Genomic DNA, 20184 nt, shown 5'->3' with positions numbered 1-20184 from the left:
AAAGATCCACCTTGGACGATAAGGAGACAGACATATGAAGATGAGGAGAGGTAAACTGCCATGCAGCATATAAGGAATATAATGAACAGGTTATATAATTTCAGAATTAGTCAAGGAACATGCCAAAGCTTATGGTCTAGGCATTTATTTATAAATAATTAAGTCAAGGAGTCACTATTTCAGGAACAAAGAATCTGGGTATAATAGCTCATGGTTATAGGTATATGTAGGTCTGGCTGTCCTGGAACTATGTATACCAGGATAGCCTCTGATTAACAGAGATCATCTTTGACTCTGACCACTGAGTGCACAACCATGCCTAAAATTATGAATTTTTGGATGCTGAACAAGACAAATATTTTTATTACAGCTTTTCCCAGGGACTAGGATAAAAGCACCATCTAGAGGTTAAAAGCAACATCTGTTCTTAGAATGTATTAGGGTTCAATTTCCAACATACATATAACAGCTCACAACTGTCATTAAGTCCAGCTTCAGGGGATCTGGCCTCCATAGGCACCAGGCATACATGTAGTGCACAGAGATGTAAGCAGCAAAGTGCACACATATAAGCATCCACACACACAAAAGAAAAAAAGAAAACAAAACGGTTTTCATATAATCACATTTGGAATTTATTTTGACAAACTTTGTGATAAATTGTAAGATTTAAAACTTTATTAAAGGCTTTCCCCTGTCTCTCATGCATATATTTCTATTATGTATAATGTTGGGATTTGAACACAGAGAGAATACTGGATGAATGCTATGTCACATTATTTACAATTTTATGTTTCTCTCCAGTATGAACTTTCTGATGTCTTTTAAGATGTGAGTATTGGATATAGGATCTGTCACATTCCATACATTTGTAAGGTTTTTCTCCAGTATGAATTTTCTGATGTGCTCTAAGAATTGCACATGTAGTAAGTGATTTGCCACATTCCTTACATACATAAGGTTTCTCTCCAGTATGAACTCTCTGATGTGTTCTAAGTTGTGAGGCCTGGGTAAATGATTTGTCACATTCACTACATTTGTAAGGTTTTTCTCCAGTATGAATTCTCTGATGTACTCTAAGAGTTGAGCCCCTAGTAAAAGACTTGCCACACTGTTTACACGTATAATGTCTTTCTCCAGTATGAACCTTCTGATGTCTTCTAAGACTTGAGTAGTGGTTAAAGAATATGTCACAGTCCTTGCATTTGTAAGTTTTTGCTTCAGTATGGATTTTCTGATGTCTGCTGAGACTTGAGGACAGAGTAAACCATTTGTCACATACCTCACATCTATAAAGTTTCTTTCCAGTATAAATTCTTTGATGTCTTCGAAGATGTGAGTACTGTGTAAAGAGTTTGTCACATTTTGTACATTTGTAAGGCTTCTCACCAGTATGGATTCTGTAATGAGTTTTAAGATGTGATAATATAAAAAAGGACTTACCACACTCTTTGCATTTGTGTGATTTCTGTAGAGAATGATTTTTCTTATGCCTTCTAAAGAATACATAGTGGGGAAAAGATCTGTGACACTCATTGCATTTGTAAGGCTTCTCTCCAGTATGGAGTGTGAAATGACTTTTAAAGTGTGAAAGCTGATGAAAGACCTTGCCACAGTATTGACAACTATAACATTCCTCTGCAGTATGGATTTTCTGATGTCTCTTCAGACCAGTACGGTAGGCATAGGATTTGCCACATTCTTTACATTTGTACCTCTTCTCTCCAGTATGCCTTTTATGATGACTTTGAAGTGCAGACAAATATGAAAATGACTTTCCACAGTCATTGCATTTGTAAGGGTTTGTTCCAGCACGAAGTCTTTGATGTGTTTTTCGATGTTCTTTAAGACTTGAGCACTCAGTAAAGGATTTGTCACAAATATTGCACTTGTAGGGTTTGTTTCCAGTATCAGTTCTCTGCTGTACCCCGAGGCTTGAGGCACTACTGAAACATTTCCCATATTTCATACACTGGTGTGGATTCTCTCCAATATAGATTGCTTGTTGCATGAGACTGTGTGTAGAGATGAAATGGTCATCATATTTTTCCTGTCTCTGTTCTTTGTTTGTACTGTTTGTTCTCTGATCTTGAGCAATGCTGGAACACAAACTGGAAGATTTCGCACAGTCTTTAGATTCACAACGTTCTTTTCCAGTGTGCGTGCTTTTAAGTCTATCTGGGTTTGATGAGTCAAGAGAGGCATCCTGGTCCTTACAGCATCTGTAGTTGTTAGAGGCTTCTGTAGTGTCGCTTCTATTATAAAGGGCACAGTTGGAGGGTTCATGAAGCATTTCACCAAGCTCATTACAAGACTCCTTTTCAGTCTTCACATGTTGACAGACTGTATCACATATGCAGTAGTTCTCTGAAAATGAGTACAATTCAGATTAATAGGGCTTGTTCCAAATTTAAACATTTGAGAATGTTTTACTATGTTCATGTTCTCTATTAGAAGTACTTAGCATAGAACTCATGGAAATTGACATATTTCTTTCACTCTAATTGTATGAATTCTCAGAAAAACCGAGTAATAGTCTTCAAGGCAGATAAAACAAGTAATTGAAAAATCAGTATGTAGCTTTGGGATGGGGCTGAGTGACAGACTATATATAGAATATATGTGTCTATTTTTAAATATTTTTTTCTCAGAAAGTGATGAAGAGTTTAATGCAATTCAGGTTCACAACACTTGTGTAAACTAATATACAATAAATAAAGATTCCTTTTCAGGAAACCCAATTTGTTGTAACATTAAAGTCTTAGTTAAAAGCATCAAGGGATTTTTTTTTCTAAGAGGGAGAGAAAGATTGATTCTTCAAAAGTAATTGATGCAATCTGCCATATATCAGAGGCTCTAGATGATGAGTGAAGGCTATAATGAGCAGCTATCGAATATTTCTTTCCTGCATTGTTTGAGTTCCACACACTGTTGTCTGTCTGTCTGTCTCTCTGTCCTCTAGCTGTCAATTTGATTGGTGTTTATTTATTTACTTACTTACTTTACACCCTAATTACAATGTCTACCCCAACCCTCTCTCCCAGAGTTCCCCCCCCCCATTTCTCCTCCCCTTCAGCTCTGACAGAGGAGAGGACCACTATTGGTTATCTATCCCATCCTGGAACATCCACTGCTATGTTTCTTAACTTTCCTTATATAGTTGGGGTTTTTTGTTTGCTTGTTTGTTTTGTTTTGTTTTGTTTTGGTTTTGTTTTTTTGTTTTTTTTTTGAGACAGGGTTTCTCTGTATAGCCCTGGCTGTCCTGGAACTCACTCTAGACCAGGCTGGCCTTGAACTCAGAAATCCACCTGCCTTTGCCTCCCAAGAGCTGGGATTAAAAGCGTGCACCACCACCGCCTGGCCACATAGTTGTTTTTAAGTCAACTTTCTACACTGACTCCTGAGATCATCTTCCAGAAAGGTGTCTGTGTATCCTCCACTGAGAAGAAAATGAAGGATGTAATATGAATGAATACCTACATATAAGGAAGGCAATTACAGAACAATGCTATTTCATGGACTCACATTAGGCTTATAATTTGTAAAATTATCCTAATCTGATGTCATCATAGCTAAGTAAAATTGCATTTTATACCAGTATTAAGTCACCACAATTCAGGTGCACTAAGGCACAATGTCTTCTAACAGTTACAATAGGCAGATGCACTGTAAATTAAATGATCAGGAATTCTTTCTATTTGGAACTGCATATAGAAAAACATTTTCAGTTCTTTCTTTCTCTTTCACTTGAAGCCATCACTGTTCTCCCGCTCATTCTTTTGTCCACCCTGATAATGGCTACCATATCTTCTCCCCATATCAGGGTACTCACGTTTGCTCCAGACAGGTGACCAGATATACCTTGAATATAATAATCCATGTGTTCTGTGAGATAGCCCAGGACCCATGCAAGAATTCTTAGAAAGAACATACACATCTAACACAGTACTGTGTTCAGTGTATGAAGAGAAGATAAAATAGAGCAATCTAAGGATGATTTTCCAATCAGATCTTTAATATAATTGGGGAAAATTTTCTCTTTGAACATGTTGAGTTTTTCTCACAATTACAAGTATTTCAAATGCAATAATGATATGGAGTTTTAAGATATGGCTGCAACCATCTACAAAATCTGTGACCTACAATCTGTCTTGCCCACAAGATATGCCAGCAATGGTGGAACAGATACTGTGGGAGTAGCCAACCAATATCTGATTCGACTTAAGGCTCAATCCATAAGATGAAAGTCATATCAAAACTGCTTGCATAACCAAGAACCAGAGCCTAGACAGCCCAGAAACCTAGAATAAAATCAAGTACTACTTGTATAAAATTAAATATAGAAGTATGAACAAAATGACTCCTCATTCTATTCTGCTGTACACATAGGTCAGTGCCTTATTCAGTCATCATGAGATGCAGATGGGAACAGATGCAGAGGCCCAGAGTCAGACATCAGAAGGAGAAAAAGTCTTCACGGAGGGCTCCATCAAATCCCTCCCCCCCAGAGTTCAAGGAACCACGAAGTCGAGGCAGAAAGTGTAAGAGCCAGGTAAGATGGAGGATACCAGGACAAGACCCTCTGAATTAAGTAGGCAAGAGCAAATGAACTCAAGGGACTGAAGTAGAAGGCACAGGGCCTACATGGGTCTGCACCTGGTCCTCTGCATTATATACTATAGAGTTCACCTTAGTATTATATGACTCCTGAGTGTGAGAATGAATGGTTCTCTGATTCTCTTGCCCATTCTTAGGAATCCTTTACTTCTGTTGGGTTACTTTTTCTTATTTCAATATGATGGATTTTGCTTTACATTATCATATGTTATTTTGTTAGTCTTGTTATCTCTTAAAACCATGTTCTTTTCTTTTTTTTTTTTTTTTTTATTTATTTATTTATTTATTATATGTAAGTACATTGTAGCTGTCTTCAGACACACCAGAAGAGGGAGTCAGATCTCGTTACGGATGGTTGTGAGCCACCATGTGGTTGCTGGGATTTGAACTCTGGACCTTCGGAAGAGCAGTCGGGTGCTCTAACCCACTGAGCCATCTCACCAGCCCCCTCCATGTTCTTTTCTAATGATAGAAAGTGAGTGGATATTGAGGGGAGGGGAGCATAGGAGAAACAGTGAGTAGTAGAGGGAGGGAAAACTAATCGGGATGTATTGTATAAGAATCTGTTTTCAATAAAAGGGAAAAAAGATATGGTACAAATATTACACATTACTGAGTTTCTGAATACACACTGAAACCAAACTGAAGGGGGCATGAGTCCACTAAAATGAAAACTGAAAAGAAAAAACAAACACCATGATAAAGTTTTTTTCCTACTACCAAGCATTCCCTAGTTGCCTGCTGTTTCCAAGACAGCTTAACAGAGAGTTTATGACCTATAATGACATACAAAGTATCAGTTGGGAGTTCTTTAAGCAAAAATGTTCTCACCGACATATACCAGGTTGCTGTAATTCTCCAACATCACTTCAATGTACAGAGCCCTCTGAGCAGAGTCCAGGCATTCCCACTCCTCCTGGGAGAAGTCCACAGTCACATCCCGGAATGTCAACAGACCCTAAAACAAAACAACAAAAAAATTTAATTTGAATATGTGATATATGGGAGAGTGGTTTCCTGAGTAGATAGGGACTTAAATAAATTTTGGATGTAGATGACCAAAGACAGTTACTTAGTCAGGTGATTTCTAACATAGCTACACTCCATAATACATGTTCTAACTCTGTGAAAACAGGGTTAAACAATAGTCTCACAGCATATCCATGAAACAAGACAAACATTTCAGGTCTGGACATGTCTAAGTATCTGTTATACTACTGTGTTTATGTCTCACTGCATCACAGTGCACATGTCTGAGAAGGAAAATTCATGACATGGAAATGTGCTTTGAAATGCTGTACCTGAAGATCACCCTAGAATACTGACTCTGAATCAATCCTGTCTGTACTGGGGCCTTGCATGATTCTAATCTACAATGCTCGCTTGGGATGTCCAATGTACATCATTATGGAGTTAAGAGGTAGATATGGAAGGAAGAATATATGATTGATTCATTGTGGAACAGTTTTGGCTTTTTTCCCCCACTGTAAGGAGGAGTGAATCAATACTACATACTGGCTATTTTAACATTAACATAAAAAGCAAGTAATCTATGGAATTAATTTTAAAATGTTTGAGACACTATCAAACAGATAAAAAAAAAAACTGCACCATCCTGGTGATACTGGGATGGGCAAGGACTTATTGAATAGAAAGGACACCAACAGCACAGGATTTAACCCAAGTATCAACAGGAGGGACAATATGAATGTAAAGATTCTCTCCAATAAAGGGAATTATCAGCAGGGCACACAGACACCAACAGAATGGGAGAGAATCTGTACCAGCAACACTCTGGATTGTGGCTAATATCTAGAATTCACTAACAGTTACAGAAACCAAGGAAATAAAACTGGCAATCTAAGAACACCACAGTGGACACTGAGACTTGTTGTCAGCCCATGGGCACAAGGCACACATGAAACTGTTTGAGGTATGAAGCTGTTTCTTTCTTTTTTTTTTAGATTTATTTATTATTATATGTAAGTACACTGTAGCTGTCTTTAGACACACCGGAGGAGGTCATCAGATCTCATTGTGAGTGGTTGTGAGCCACCATGTGGTTGCTGGGATTTGAACTCAGGACCTTCAGAAGAGCAGTCAGTGCTCTTACCCACTGAGCCATCTCTCCAGCCCCCGATGAAGCTGTTTCTTGTAGACTTCTTGTTCAAGTACTGTTGGAAAGCTATGTACAATTTACTCAGTGTAAGCAGGAGTCACTTATGAAAACAATATAGCATTACATACTTGCCTGTCAAAAAATAAATAAAAATAAAACTGCCAATCAACAAATGGGCAAATGAACTGAAATCAGACACTTTGAACAGAAAAAAACACAAATGGTCAATAAATGCTGTCATAGAAATGCAAAGCAAAACCACTTTAATTAGTGCCTCACCCCAGGCAGAATGGCTGTTAATCAGTCTGACAACAAATGTTAGAGAGACTGTGGAGAAAAAGATACCCTAGTCACTCTTTGGGTGAGTGTGTGTGTGTGTGTGTGTGTGTGTGTGTGTGTGTGTGTGTGTGTTGATGTTTGAAAATTAATTTAGCCATTGTAAAAATCAGTTTGGAAATTATTCAAATATTTAGAGATGGAATCATATTATTACTAGCTATTACAATTCTATGGATATATCTAGCAAAGTCCACACCCTACTCTAGAGATATTTATACCCCGTGCATACTGCTGCCTTATCCACCATAGGAAAGAATTCGAATCAATCTAATTGTTAGTCCACAGACAGATGGATAATGAAAATGGATACATATAAAATGAAATACTATTCTACTAAAGAGAAAAATATAATCAAAATTAGCAGAAAAATGGTTGGACTTAAGTATGTGTACTATTAAGTGAGGTCATATGCAGAATCTAGCCAATAACATATCTATATGAAAACAATGTACAGAGGAGCACAGCAGAACATGCAGAAAAGAAAACACAAAAAGTTTAAATATTAGGGATTGAGGTACCACTGAATGCAAGTAATGACCACCAGCTATGAAAAAGAATCTAAAGATAATTGCTTCCTAGTTCTAGTTCTGTCACATGTTTTAGTGGTGGATCAGTTCATAAAGATATATTGAAAACATAAAATCACATCCAAGGCTCCAGAGCTTCTTTCCCAATGACTACTATAACTGCATAAAAGTGTATTGAGTTGTATAGTCTTTGGGTTGGTTAATTTCAGTATGTGCTTTTGTTTGTTTGTTTCCAATATTTTTTTATGATAAAGTTAAATTATCAAAAGCAGAAAATTAAAGACTTGCAATGTCTCAAACTATAACAGTGTTAGAAAAAGAGTGCATATGAACACTGACCTGGGACAAGTTGACTGAAGAATCAGCCATTTCTTGTTGTTTCTCTTCTTTGAATTTCTCTTTGAAGAATAATGAATAGATGACAAGTGGACCTTTAATATGGAGGAGTCAAACAGGAGAAGTAAAATTAGTACTGAATGTGGATAAAGAACAATGTCGTACCACATGAAGAGATCCAAGCAACAGAATATTACCCGGTGTCTGGTAAGTGATCCCAAAGCCAGGAGAGCATTGAAAGGCATTTAAAGTGTGAAGAGAAAACCATTATCAACCATATACTGCATGCAGAAAATATTCTCTCAAAATTAAGGAGACATAAGTATATTTAACACAATTGGATTTCACAGTACATAGGATATAGTAGCAACAGGTCATAGAAAGTTACAGGTAAAGTATATACAGGAATTATCCATAAGGCAAATCAAAATAGCCACTCATAAAAAAGAAAGCAAATTACCAATTCTCTCAGAGAAGGAAGAATTCTACCAATAATCCACCTAGGAAGAACATAAAAAAAACCTATGAGCATCAAAATCTAACCCCTCTGGAAATCATCATGGAGGATCCTCAATTAAATAAACAAATCCTCCAGTTAAATAAGTCTAGCACATGACCCAGATGGTTGACTCCTTGATATATGCTCAAAGAACTATACATTCTATTCTACAGATACATGCTCTCTCATGTTCACTGCTGCTATAGTCACGATAGCTACAACTGGAAACAACGTAAATATCCTTCAACTGACAAATGGATAGTGAAAATGTGGTACATGTACACTATGGAATATTACATAGCTGTTATGAAAACTGAACTCAGATTCTCAGATAAATGGATGGACCTAGAAATGATTATACTGAGTGAGCTAAGACAGACCTAGAACGACATTGCATGTTCTGCCTCATAGAAAGTTCCTAGCTCCAACCCTTCAGATGTGAGTTCTCAACCTGAAGTAACTGCAGTAACAAGAAATATAAAAGCAGATCATGGTGGGATATGGGGGAGCAATAGACAAGCGATAATAGGGAAAAGTGATATTAAGGGGAAGAAGGAAAAACAGGAGTAGGGATTTAAGAAACAAATATAAACACAAAAAATACGATAAAATAGCGAAGGATGTCTGAAAAGTAAGAAGGAATCATATAATCCAACTATGAAAAGTGCCTGTCTGTATATACACATATATTGAGTATATAAATGAAAGCTTCCCATTTAGGTTGATAATAGTCCCTATAAGAGCCATAGATTTTTTTTAAAAAATAAAACTACCAATACCAAGCTCCTTTTAGATTATTGGTCACAGTTGTTTAAGAGATTTCCAAAACATTATAGGCTATTGATTTTGCCTTTGGTTCTCTCCCAGCAGTAGATAGTGAGGCCCCATTGTTAAAGATGCTATCAGATTCATATACAGAATCCAGGTCTCAAGTTAGATCTGACATTAAATGGTCCTCCCTGGGGACTAGCTTTCATGGTACTAGAAGGCAACATGCAAGCTTCCAAAGGAGAGAGCTTACCAACAGTCCTACCCAGCAATGACACCAATGAACCATAACAATGATCTGTACTGCATTATATCGCAAGGATGCAAGAGTGGCACACATACCTTGGCAGTAACCAACAGCTTCGAATCGGACCTAAGACCTCAATAAGTGGGAAATCACACCTAGTACTGGAAACCTAGACAGTTTTCCCCAGGGCTTACCAAGTCATGGACCTTGGAGGAGAAGCTACAACCAATAATTTACTAAGCCAGCATAATCCCAAATAGCAGTACTCTATATATTCATCATAATTTTCATATGTAAATGGTCTCTCATCTTTCATCAAGGAAAGGTCTTTTTGGAACACATGGAGATTATACAGAAAATCACAACCAGTCAAAATGCAGAGTTGTGATGCTCAGCCACAGCTTACACATAAACAACACAAGTCCAGTATCTAAGGTTTAGGGATCACTGAGAAGGGATGGCAGCAGAAGAGTGCATTTTAACAGCAAGAGGAACAGGATATTTGTGCTAAGACTGTGTCTCTTAGAAATGTCAGAAAAGGGGCTGGTGAGATGGCTCAGTGGGTAAGAGTACCCGACTGCTCTCCCAAAAGTCAGGAGTTCAAATCCCAGCAACCACATGGTGGCTCACAACCATCTGTAACGAGATCTGACTCCCTCTTCTGGAGTGTCTGAGGACAGCTACAGTGTACTTACATATAATAAATAAATAAATAAATCTTTTAAAAAAAAGAAATGTCAGAAAAGCTACATTCTTGAAATCTTACAAACATGACTGTCTAAACATAAGCTGAACAAGGGCAACACCAAGAGACATGCTGATAAGGCAGGGAGAAAAATCACTAGACCTCGATTCTAGTCAAACACTAAAGAATTCTGAGAATTGGAGAAACAGTCTTCCCCAGAGATAGTCCACCATGTGGCTCTCCAATACATCCCTGAAAACATACAGACTGAGTAGACTGTATTTTTATGTTTAGGAACTCACACAATCATACAACAATAACTAAAAGAAAATTATTAAAAATCATAAATGCCTATGTAAATTGAAGATTTTGCATCATCTACATCAAAGTGATTAGAATGGTTTTATACCATTTTCTATTATTTATACTCACATAAATAACATTTAAAATGGGGTGGAGAGATAGCTCAACAGTTAGCTGTGCCTGTTGTTCTTGCTCCAAAAATCATTAAACACTACATCTAGAGATTAATTTTCATCATTTTATAATACATTAAAATTGCTGAAACGAAAACCATTTCTGAAGATCTGATCAGTGATGTGTATGGAATAAGGACAGCATCACTCACATGTACAATCAAGTAAAAGTTTATTGCCTCCTAGTATCAATTCTTCTGTAGAAAGTCTTCTCATCTCTATATTAGGATAATCCTGAGGAGATTTTTCTCAGTGGAAGTCTCTAGAATTATTTCTAGTGAAACAGAATGTGGCAAAACTGATCTCATGGCCCACTTCCACATTTACCTGAACCCCTTGCCTTCCCTTGACCAATCCCCCAACATACCTGGATCCTTAGCTACTGTCTCCTCCCTGTCCACCTTCCAGGTCTGTGTTCTGTTCCACAGGTGAGCTGATCTGGATGATCAGTGAGCCTGTACTTGGATTCCTAGCACAGTACTGTGCTCAGTCAATAAAGAGGAACAAAACTGAAGACTGTACAATGATCCCCCAAATGCCATTCAGTGTCAGAATATTGAAAAATATTTAGAAAACATTTTCAGTTAGTCTAGCGTGAACCTCACTTCCAATCACAGCTTCTTGAAAACTTATGGGTAGAAATGAAACTGGATGATTGGAATGAGAATAATATACACTAATAAAGTTCTGAACTTATCATGAACTGAAAATGATGGAAGCCTTTGTAGCTTGATCATGGACTTTTTTTTTCTCTCTCTCTCTCTTTCTCTTTAGGACAGCAGCTTGGCCACTTTCTGACCCAAGGGGCTGGAAATGGCAGTTATGGCCCTAAGAGAAACCTGGGGATGATGCTGGGGTAGGAGGGGAGGCTAGTCATTTCAGTGCCTCCAGGGCCTTAAAACCTGGAAATCCCTTCATTACTCAGTGTTAACAGATTACATTGTTCCAGCTTTAATGACCAAGCAATACTTCAGGACCCACTGTTCTTTTCCAGTACGTCATTTCACATGCTCCAAAGACACTATAAACACCCATCCCTCTGCCTAGCCTTCCAACTCTCTTCCCTTTCAGAGTAGCTGCCATTCTGTTTATCTGCAATATATCTCTTGCACGATGTTTGTTGTGTGGTGTGACTTTGTTGTATTGCTTTTGCTCCTGACTGCAAAGATGCCCTTGCTCTTAAAAATTCCTTACATGTTCCTTTCATTACTGATAGTTAAAACCTCTCCGTAGGTGCCAAGTTCCCAGGTATACAAAGAAATTAGTGTGGACTAATGTAAATTTCAGGAGCGTTGTCCTTTCTATCATAGCAAAATAACAAGAACAAAACAAAAACAACAACCAAACCAAACACGTTTGCCAATATTAACAGATAGTTTCAAATACTCCACTAGAGTACTTCTATAAGAAAAATTTGCCAAGAGAATAAATGGAAAAAAAATCAGTATTCATCAACTTAGTATGGTCTAAAATCTATGGGCAAGGGCAAGACATGAAGAGCAGAATTTTGAGAGCTGTCATTTTTATGAGTAGCCGAGGAAATATCTCACCCCTGTCTGATTCCTTCCCTTTCCCAGCCCCTTAGCTCCTCTAACCTGGTAGGTTACAGCCCTCCCCCACTGGGCTGTGGTTCCACCGGTTGGGCTGCTGCCTGCTGACTCTCCCAGGATGCCCCGCGCGGCACCTGAGGCTCAGGGTAGTTTTTTGCGTCCCCTTGAAACCCTTCTTGTATCCTCTGACTCCAGGTCTGCATCACAAGATTCTCCACGGTGCATGCCAGCGAGTTCCTCGAGGAAGACGTCCTTGCCACTTTTGGGTTTGGCTCCTCAGTCAACTTACCTAGGTTCACTAAAGAACAGTCCCAGCTATCACGCCACTCCTCTAATCCCAGCTCCATTCAACACACTTCCTCCACACAACACACTTCCTCCACACCCATATACTGTCCCCAACGGCTGTTTCCGGTGAGTGGCCCCACCCCCCCGGAGACAGGTCCCTCCCTATCAGTCTCAGGCTGCGGTCCACACAGTTCCAGCTGTCAAGCTTCTCTGAACCCGCTCTCCACAGACTCCCCACAAGTTTGCTGTCAGCGTAGACTAGAACTGGATCTGACAGGACGCTGCACCCGGATATCTGACCACCATACTGAGTTCTGAACCCTTCAGATAAAAGATAGCCTTACACCTCGACTTGACTACCAGCCCGTGAGCGACAAACTTATCCCAAACAATCCCAACACACAAAAATGACAAGTCAAAACCAAATCCTGAAAATTTGACTTGCGGAGAGACATTTAAAGAACTTGGATTTTGAAAAGAAATAGGTGTCTCAAGAAGTCAGTGAATTTATCTTGAGCTGCATGGCTTTCACCACTAGATGGTGGTCTTGCCATTTTCCTAATTCAGAGAGGAGTTTGTCTTCTGTGACTCAAGATAAAAGTGCTTTGAGATAAAACAGACTGTACTAACCCAGCATAATCCCAAAGAATAAACTAAACATTTTCTCTCCTGCCCACGAATAAGCTTAGTCTTCACCCCTTATCAAGAAACTTTTCTCTACTACAGAGACCACTGTAAAAAACTACAGTAATCACAATGCAGAGTTGTGATCATTATGGGGTAGGTCATTATGAATGTTTTGTCTACATTGCCCACTATAATAACTATGATCACCTTGTCTCTGGTGATTCGATGCTGCCACCTGGCCTTTGTTACCTTGGGGCAAAATTAAATCCATTACATTTAATTCATTCAATTGAGTAGCAGTATCTCCAACCCTAAGGTCTGGCACAAGGAAAAGGGCAAGAACAAAACTCTTCAAATGTGCTGTTGCCCCTCTCGCCAGTTTTTGTCCAGAGATACTAAGAGCAACAAGCCAGGCAAATCAGTTTTCTTATTTCCCTCCAAATTGTAGAAAACTTCGTGTACAGGGTCACCTAATTCACACCAGTCACAGTTGATGAATCAAGATAATCAAAGGCATTTGCATATAGTTTCCACCACTGGCCTCCTATATTCTCCAAGCTCCCAGGGGAGAAAGTATCTGGAGAAATTTCAGGAGTTGAAGGTGCCTAGTGAATTAGAAGATGCTGACAAATTATTAAACGGATTCCAGATTCTTAAGACATTCATTCTTATACTTCTGCTCCTCTAGAACCAATCCTGGTACCAACTTGTGTCTTAGTTAGGATTCTCTAGAGTCACATAACTTATGGAATATCTCTATATACATTAAGGGGATTTATTGTAATGACTTACAGTCTGTAGTCCAACTAACCCAACAATGGGAAGCTGTGAATGGGAAGTCCAAGATTCTAATAGTTGCTCAGTCCCATGAAGCTAGTTGTTTAAGCTGGTCTTCTATGGAAGTAGGTTTCAACAGATATGCTGGTGAGTGGTTGAAGAAGAGTGAATCTTCCTTCTTCCAGTGTCCTTATGTAGCCCTCTAGTAGAAGGTGTGGCCCAGATTAAAGGTGTGTACTACCACGCCTGGATCTGGGACTTGCTTTGTTCCAGGCCTAGAACTCTGCCTGCTTCAGTGTCCTGGAATTAAAGGTGGATACTACCTTGCCTGGACCTAAGATTTTCATGGCCACTATGCCTCAAGATCTCCATTTTGAAGATCCAGGTCAGAAACCTGTCTTCCAGCTTCAAGATCTGGATCACAGGTGTGCATTCCATTTCTGAATTGTAGCTCATTCCAGATGTAATCAAGTTGACAACCAGAAATAGCCATCACAGAGGTCAAACATGGCCCTGGGATGGAGAAAAAGAGAATAAATTTTTGCAACTAGGCCAGCACCTCGTCATCTAGGGCTCGGAGTCCATGGACACCGCCAAAGTCCCCAGAGGACTCTCCTCTCAATCTTAGGATCACTGGTGAGTGGAACAAAACATCTGTGCCAATCCAATCGCACAAGACCTGAGACAGCAGAAGGGAAACATAAAACTAGTTTGACCAGGGGCACAAGTCCGTTCTGGCTGGCACCAGCACCGAGTTGGCGGACATGCCCTCAGTCCCCAGAGGACTCTCCACGCTATCTTAGGATCACTGACCAGACAGCTTTATGGTCCTCAAAGGAGATACCACTTCCAGGCACTATAACACACCTAGGATCTTAGGACAACAGGATCCCAGGATAACAGGAGCTGGGTCACACCACCAGTATTTCAGGGTCTCAGCGGAAGCTTGACTGGCAAAAAAACTCTGACACAGCCAGAATCTCAGGTTCACAGGAGCCCACAATAAAAATATCACAGAGAAAGCTGGACTCTGAGCCGTCCTGAATCAACTGGGGTTATAGGAACGACAGGCTCCAATCAGATATATTAAGGGCAGCAAGCACTTGAGATAATCAGATGGCAGGAGGCAAGCATAAGAACAGAAGCAAAAGAAACCAAGGTTACTTGGCATCATCAGAACCAAACTCTCCCACCTTAGCAAGTCCTGGATACACCATCACACCAGAAAAACAAGACATGGATCTAAATTCACTTCTCATGATGATGATGGAGGACTTTAAGAGGGAAATACAGGAAAACACAGGTAAACAGAAGCCTTTAAAGAGAAAACACAAAAATCCCTTAGAGAGTTACAGGAAAACACTAACAAACAGGTGATGGAATTGAAAAAAAAAAAAACCATCCAGGATTTAAAAATGGAAGTAGAAACAATAAAGAAAACCCAAAGGGAGCCAACTCCGGAGATAGAAACCCTGGGAAAGAAATCAGGAACCATAGATTTGAGAATCAGCAACAGAATACAAGAGATGATAGAGAGAATATCAGGTGCAGAAGATTCCACAGAGAACATGGACACAACAACAATCAAAGAAAATGCAAAATGCAAAAAGATCCTAACTCAAAACATCCAGGGAATCCAGGACACAGTGAGAAGACCAAACCTATGGATAATAGGAGTAGATGAGTTACAGGAAGACACTACGAAACAGGTGATAGAATTGAACAAAACTATCCAGGATCTAAAAATGGAAGTAGAAACAATAAAGAAAACCCAAAGGGAGACAACTCTGGAGATAGAAACCCTAGGAAAGAAATCAGGAACCATAGATGCGAGCATCAGCAACAGAATACAAGAGATGGAAGAGAAAATATCAGGTGCAGAAGATTCCATAGAGAACATGAACACAACAATGAAAGAAAATGAAAAATGCAAAAGAAATCCTAACTCAAAACATCCAGGAAATCCAGGACACAATGAGAAGACCAAACCTATGGTTAATAGGAGTAGATGGATATGAAGGGTTTCAACTTAAAGGACCAGCAAATATCTTCAACAAAATCATAGAAGAAAACTTCACATACCTAAAGAAAGAGATGCCCATGAACATACAAGAAGCCTACAGAACTCCAAATAGACTGGACCAGAAAAGAAATTCCTCCTGACACATAATAATCAGAACAACAAATGCACTAAATAAAGAGAAAATATTAAAAGCAGTAAGGGGAAAAGGTCAAGTAACATATAACGGCAGGCCTATTAGAATTACTCCAGACTTCTCACCAGAGACTATGAAAGCCAGAAGATCCTGGACAGATGTTATACAGACACTAAGAGAACACAAATGCCAGCCCAGGCTACTATAGCCAGCAAAACTCTCAATTACCATAGATGGAGAAACCAAAGTATTCCATGACAAAACCAAATTCACACAATATCTTTCCATGAATCCAATCCTTCAAAGGATAATAATGGGAAAACATCAATACAAGGACAGAAACTATGCCCTAGAAAAAGCAATAAAGTAATCCTTTAACAAACCTAAAAGAAGACAGCCACAAGAACAGAATCATACCCCTAACAATAAAAATGACAGGAAGCAACAATTACTTTTCCTTAATATGTCTGAATATCAATGGACTCAATTCCCCAATAAAAAGATATAGATTAACAGACTGGCTACACAAACAGGACACATTTTGCTGCATACAGGAAACCCATCTCAGGGAAAAAGACAGACACTACTTCAGAGTGAAAGATGGAAAACAATTTTCCAAGCAAATGGTCTGAAGAAACAAGCTGGAGTAACCATTCTAATATCGAATAAAATTGACTTCCAACCCAAAGTTATCAAAAAAGACAAGAGGGGCACTTCATACACATCAAAGGTAAAATCCTCCATGAGGAACTCTCAATTCTGAATATCTATGCTCCAAATGCAAGGGCAGCCACATTCATTAAAGAAACTTAGTAAAGCTCAAAGCACACATTGCACCTCACACAATAATAATGGGAGACTTCAACACCCCATTTTTATCAATGGACAGATCGTGGAAACAGAAACTAAACAGACACAGTGAAACTAACAGAAGTTATGAAACAAATGGATTTAACAGATAACAGAACATTTTATCCTAAAACAAAAGGATACACCTTCTTCTCAGCACCTCATGGTACCTTCTCCAAAACTGACCCTATAATTGGTCACAAAACAGGCCTTAACAGATACAAAAGTATTGAAATTGTCCCATGCATTCTATCTGATCACCATGGACTAAGGCTGATCTTCAATAACAACATAAATATTAGAAAGCCAACATTCACATGGAAACTGAACAGCACTCTCCTCAACGATATCTTGGTTAAGGAAGAAATAAAGAAATTAAAGACTTTTTACAGTTTAATGAAAATGAAGCCACATCATACCCAAACTTATGGGACACAATGAAAGCATTCCTGAGAGGAAAACTCATAACTCTGAGTGCCTCCAAAAAGATACTAGAGAGAGCATACACTAGCAGCTTGACAGTACACCTAAAAGCTCTAGAACAAAAGGAAGGAAATTCACCTAAAAGGAGTAGACAGCAGGAAATAATCAAACTCAGGGCCGAAATCAACCAAGCAGAAACAAAAAGAACTATTCAAAGAACCAACCAAACCAGGAGCTGGTTCTTTGAGAAAATCAACAAGATAGATAAACCCTTAGCCAGACTTACTAGAGGGCACAGGGAAATCATCCTAATTAACAAAATCATAAATGAAAAGGGAGACATAACAACAGATCCTGAAGAAATCCAAAACACCATCAGATCCTTCTACAACAGGCTATACTCAAAAAAAAACTAGAGAACCTGGATGAAATGGGCAAGTTTCTAGACAGATACCAGGTACCAAAGTTAAATCAAGATCAGGTTAATGATCTAAACACTCCTATATCCCCTAAAGAAATAGAAGCAGTCATTAATAGTCTCCCAACCAAAAAAAGCCCAGGACCATATGGGTTTAGTGCAGATTTCTATCAGACCTTCAAAGAAGACCTAATTCCAGTTCTTCTCAAACTATTCCAGAAAAGAGAAACAGAAAGGTACTCTACCCAATTCATTCTATGAAGCCACAATTACTCTGATACCTAAACCACATAAAGATCCAGCAAAGATAGAGAACTTCAGACCAATTTCCCTTATGAATATTGATGCAAAAATACTCAATAAAATCCCCATAAACTGAATCCAAGAACACACCAAAATGATCATCCATCATGGCCAAGTAGGCTTCATCTCAGGGATGCATGGATGGTTTAATATACAGAAATCCATCAACGTAATCCAGTATATATACAAACTCAAAGACAAAAATCTCTTTACACGCTGAGAGAGCATTTGACAAAATCCAACACCCCTTCATGATAAAAGTCATGAAAAGTTCAGGAATTCAAGGCCCATATCTAAACATAATAAAAACAATCTACAGCAAACCAGTAGCCAACATCAAAGTACATGGAAAGAAGCTGGAAACAATTACACTAAAATCGGGGACTAGACAAGGCTGCCCACTTTCTCCCTACCTACTCAATATAGTACTTGAACTCCTAGCCAGAGCAATTCGATAACAAAAAGAGATCAAGAGGATATAAATTGGAAAGGAAAAAGTCAAAATATCACTATTTGCCGATGATATGATAGTATATATAAGTTATCCTAAAAATTCCACCAGAGAACTCCTAAGCCTTATAAACAGCTTCAGTACAGTACCTGGATATAAAATTAACTCAAACAAATCAGTAGCCTTTCTCTACACAAAGAATAAACAGGATGAGAAAGAAATTAGGGAAACAGCACCCTTCACAATAGTCACAAAAAATATAAAATAACTTGGTGTGATTCTAAGGAGGTGAAAGATCTGTATGACAAGAACTTCAATTTTCTGAAGAAAGAAATTGAAGAAGATCTCAGAGGATTGAAAGATCTCCCATGCTCATGGATTGGCAGGATGAATATAATAAAAATGGCTATCCTGCCAAAAGCAATCTATAGATTCAGTGCAATCCCCATCAAAACTCCAACTCAATTCTTCACTGAGTTAGAAAGGGCAATTTGCAAATTCATCTGAAATAACAAAAAACCTAGGATAGCAAAAACTCTTCTCAAGGATAAGAGAACCTCTGGTGCAATCACCATGCCTGACCTAAAGCTGTACTCCAGAGTAATTGTGATAAAAACTGCATGGTACTGGTATAGCAACAGACAAGTAGACCAATGGAATAGAATTGAAGACCCAGAAATGAATCCACTTACGTATGGTCACTTGATCTTTGACAAGGGAGATAAAACCATCCAGTGGAAAAAAGACAGCATTTTCAACATAATGGTGCTGGCACAACTGGCGGTATTATGTAGAAGAATGCGAATTGATCCATTCCTATCTCCCTGTACTAAGGTCAAGTCTAAGTGGATTAAGGAACTCCACATAAAACCATAGACACTGAAACTTATAGAGGAGAAAGTGGGGGAAACCCCTCAAAGATATGGGCACAGGGGAAAATTCCTGAACAGAACAGCAATTCTTGTGGTGTAAGATTGAGAATTGACAAATGGGACCTCATAAAATTGCAAAGCTTCTGTAAGGCAAAAGGCACTCTCAATAAGACAAAAAGGCAACCAACAGATTGAGAAAGGATCTTTACCAATCCTAAATAGATAGAGGACTAATATCCAATATATATAAAGAACTCAAGAAGATGGACTCCAGAAACCCCATTAAAGTGGGGTACAGAGCTAAACAAAGAATTCTCAACTGAGGAATATCGAATGGACGAGAAGCACCTGAAAAAATGTTCAACATCCTTAATCATCAGGGAAATTCAAATCAAAACAACCCTGAGATTCCACCTCACATCAGTCAGAATGGCTAAGATCAAAAATTCATGTGACAGCATTTGCCTGGGAGGATGTGGAGAAAGAAGAACACTCCTCCATTCTTTGTGGAATTGCAAGCTGGTACAACCACTCTGGAAATCAGTCTGGCAGTTCCTCAGAAAATTTGGTATAGTACTACAGGAGGATCCCCCAATACCTCTCCTGGGCATATATCCAGAAGATGTTGCAACTGGTAATAAGAACACATGCTCCACTATGTTCATAGCAGCCTTATTTATAATAGCCAGAAGCTGGAAAGAACCCCGATGTCCCTCAACAGAGGAATGGATACAGAAACTGTGGTATATTTACACAATGGAGTAATATTCAGCTATTAAAAGCAATGAATGTATGAAATTTCTAGACAAATGGATGGATCTGGAGGATATCATCTTGAGTGAGGTAATCCAATTACA

General features: G+C 38.7%; 1 protein-coding gene across 7 annotated transcripts; it reads right to left on the bottom strand.

Moving 5' to 3' along the window:
- Positions 1 to 385: 385 nt before the first annotated feature.
- Zfp54 (zinc finger protein 54) lies at positions 386 to 12543 on the bottom strand. Of its 7 annotated transcripts, none has more exons than NM_001379356.1 (5): positions 12209 to 12526; positions 8399 to 8438; positions 7942 to 8033; positions 5449 to 5575; positions 612 to 2367 (listed from the first exon to the last, which is right to left on the bottom strand). In NM_001379356.1, exons 3-5 carry the CDS (start codon positions 7969 to 7971, stop codon positions 767 to 769), a joined length of 1758 nt encoding a protein of 585 aa, NP_001366285.1. In that variant the 5' UTR covers positions 7972 to 8033; positions 8399 to 8438; positions 12209 to 12526; the 3' UTR covers positions 612 to 766. The 7 variants fall into 7 exon arrangements, with proteins under 7 accessions (NP_035890.2, NP_001366285.1, NP_001366286.1 ...); NM_001379357.1 differs by having other exon boundaries at positions 12453 to 12526; NM_001379358.1 differs by having other exon boundaries at positions 10981 to 12275.
- Positions 12544 to 20184: the final 7641 nt, after the last annotated feature.

Source organism: Mus musculus, chromosome 17 (assembly GCF_000001635.26).
Source record: "Mus musculus strain C57BL/6J chromosome 17, GRCm38.p6 C57BL/6J".
NCBI lineage: Eukaryota > Metazoa > Chordata > Mammalia > Rodentia > Muridae > Mus > Mus musculus.
The sequence above is the reverse complement of the archived record's forward strand: the minus strand, read 5'-3'. Positions and strand labels throughout refer to the sequence as shown.

Excerpts from the sequence above, each read along its gene's own strand:
- Zfp54 (NM_001379359.1), bottom strand. The coding sequence starts at position 12,510 with ATGGAGCTGGGATTAGAGGAGTGGCGTGATAGCTGGGACTGTTCTTTA. Across the intron at positions 5,576-7,941 it reads CTTCAGTCAACTTGTCCCAG|GGTCTGTTGACATTCCGGGA; the intron begins GTCAGTGTTCAT and ends GTTTTGTTTTAG. Across the intron at positions 2,368-5,448 it reads CAGCAACCTGGTATATGTCG|AGAACTACTGCATATGTGAT; the intron begins GTGAGAACATTT and ends ACTCATTTTCAG.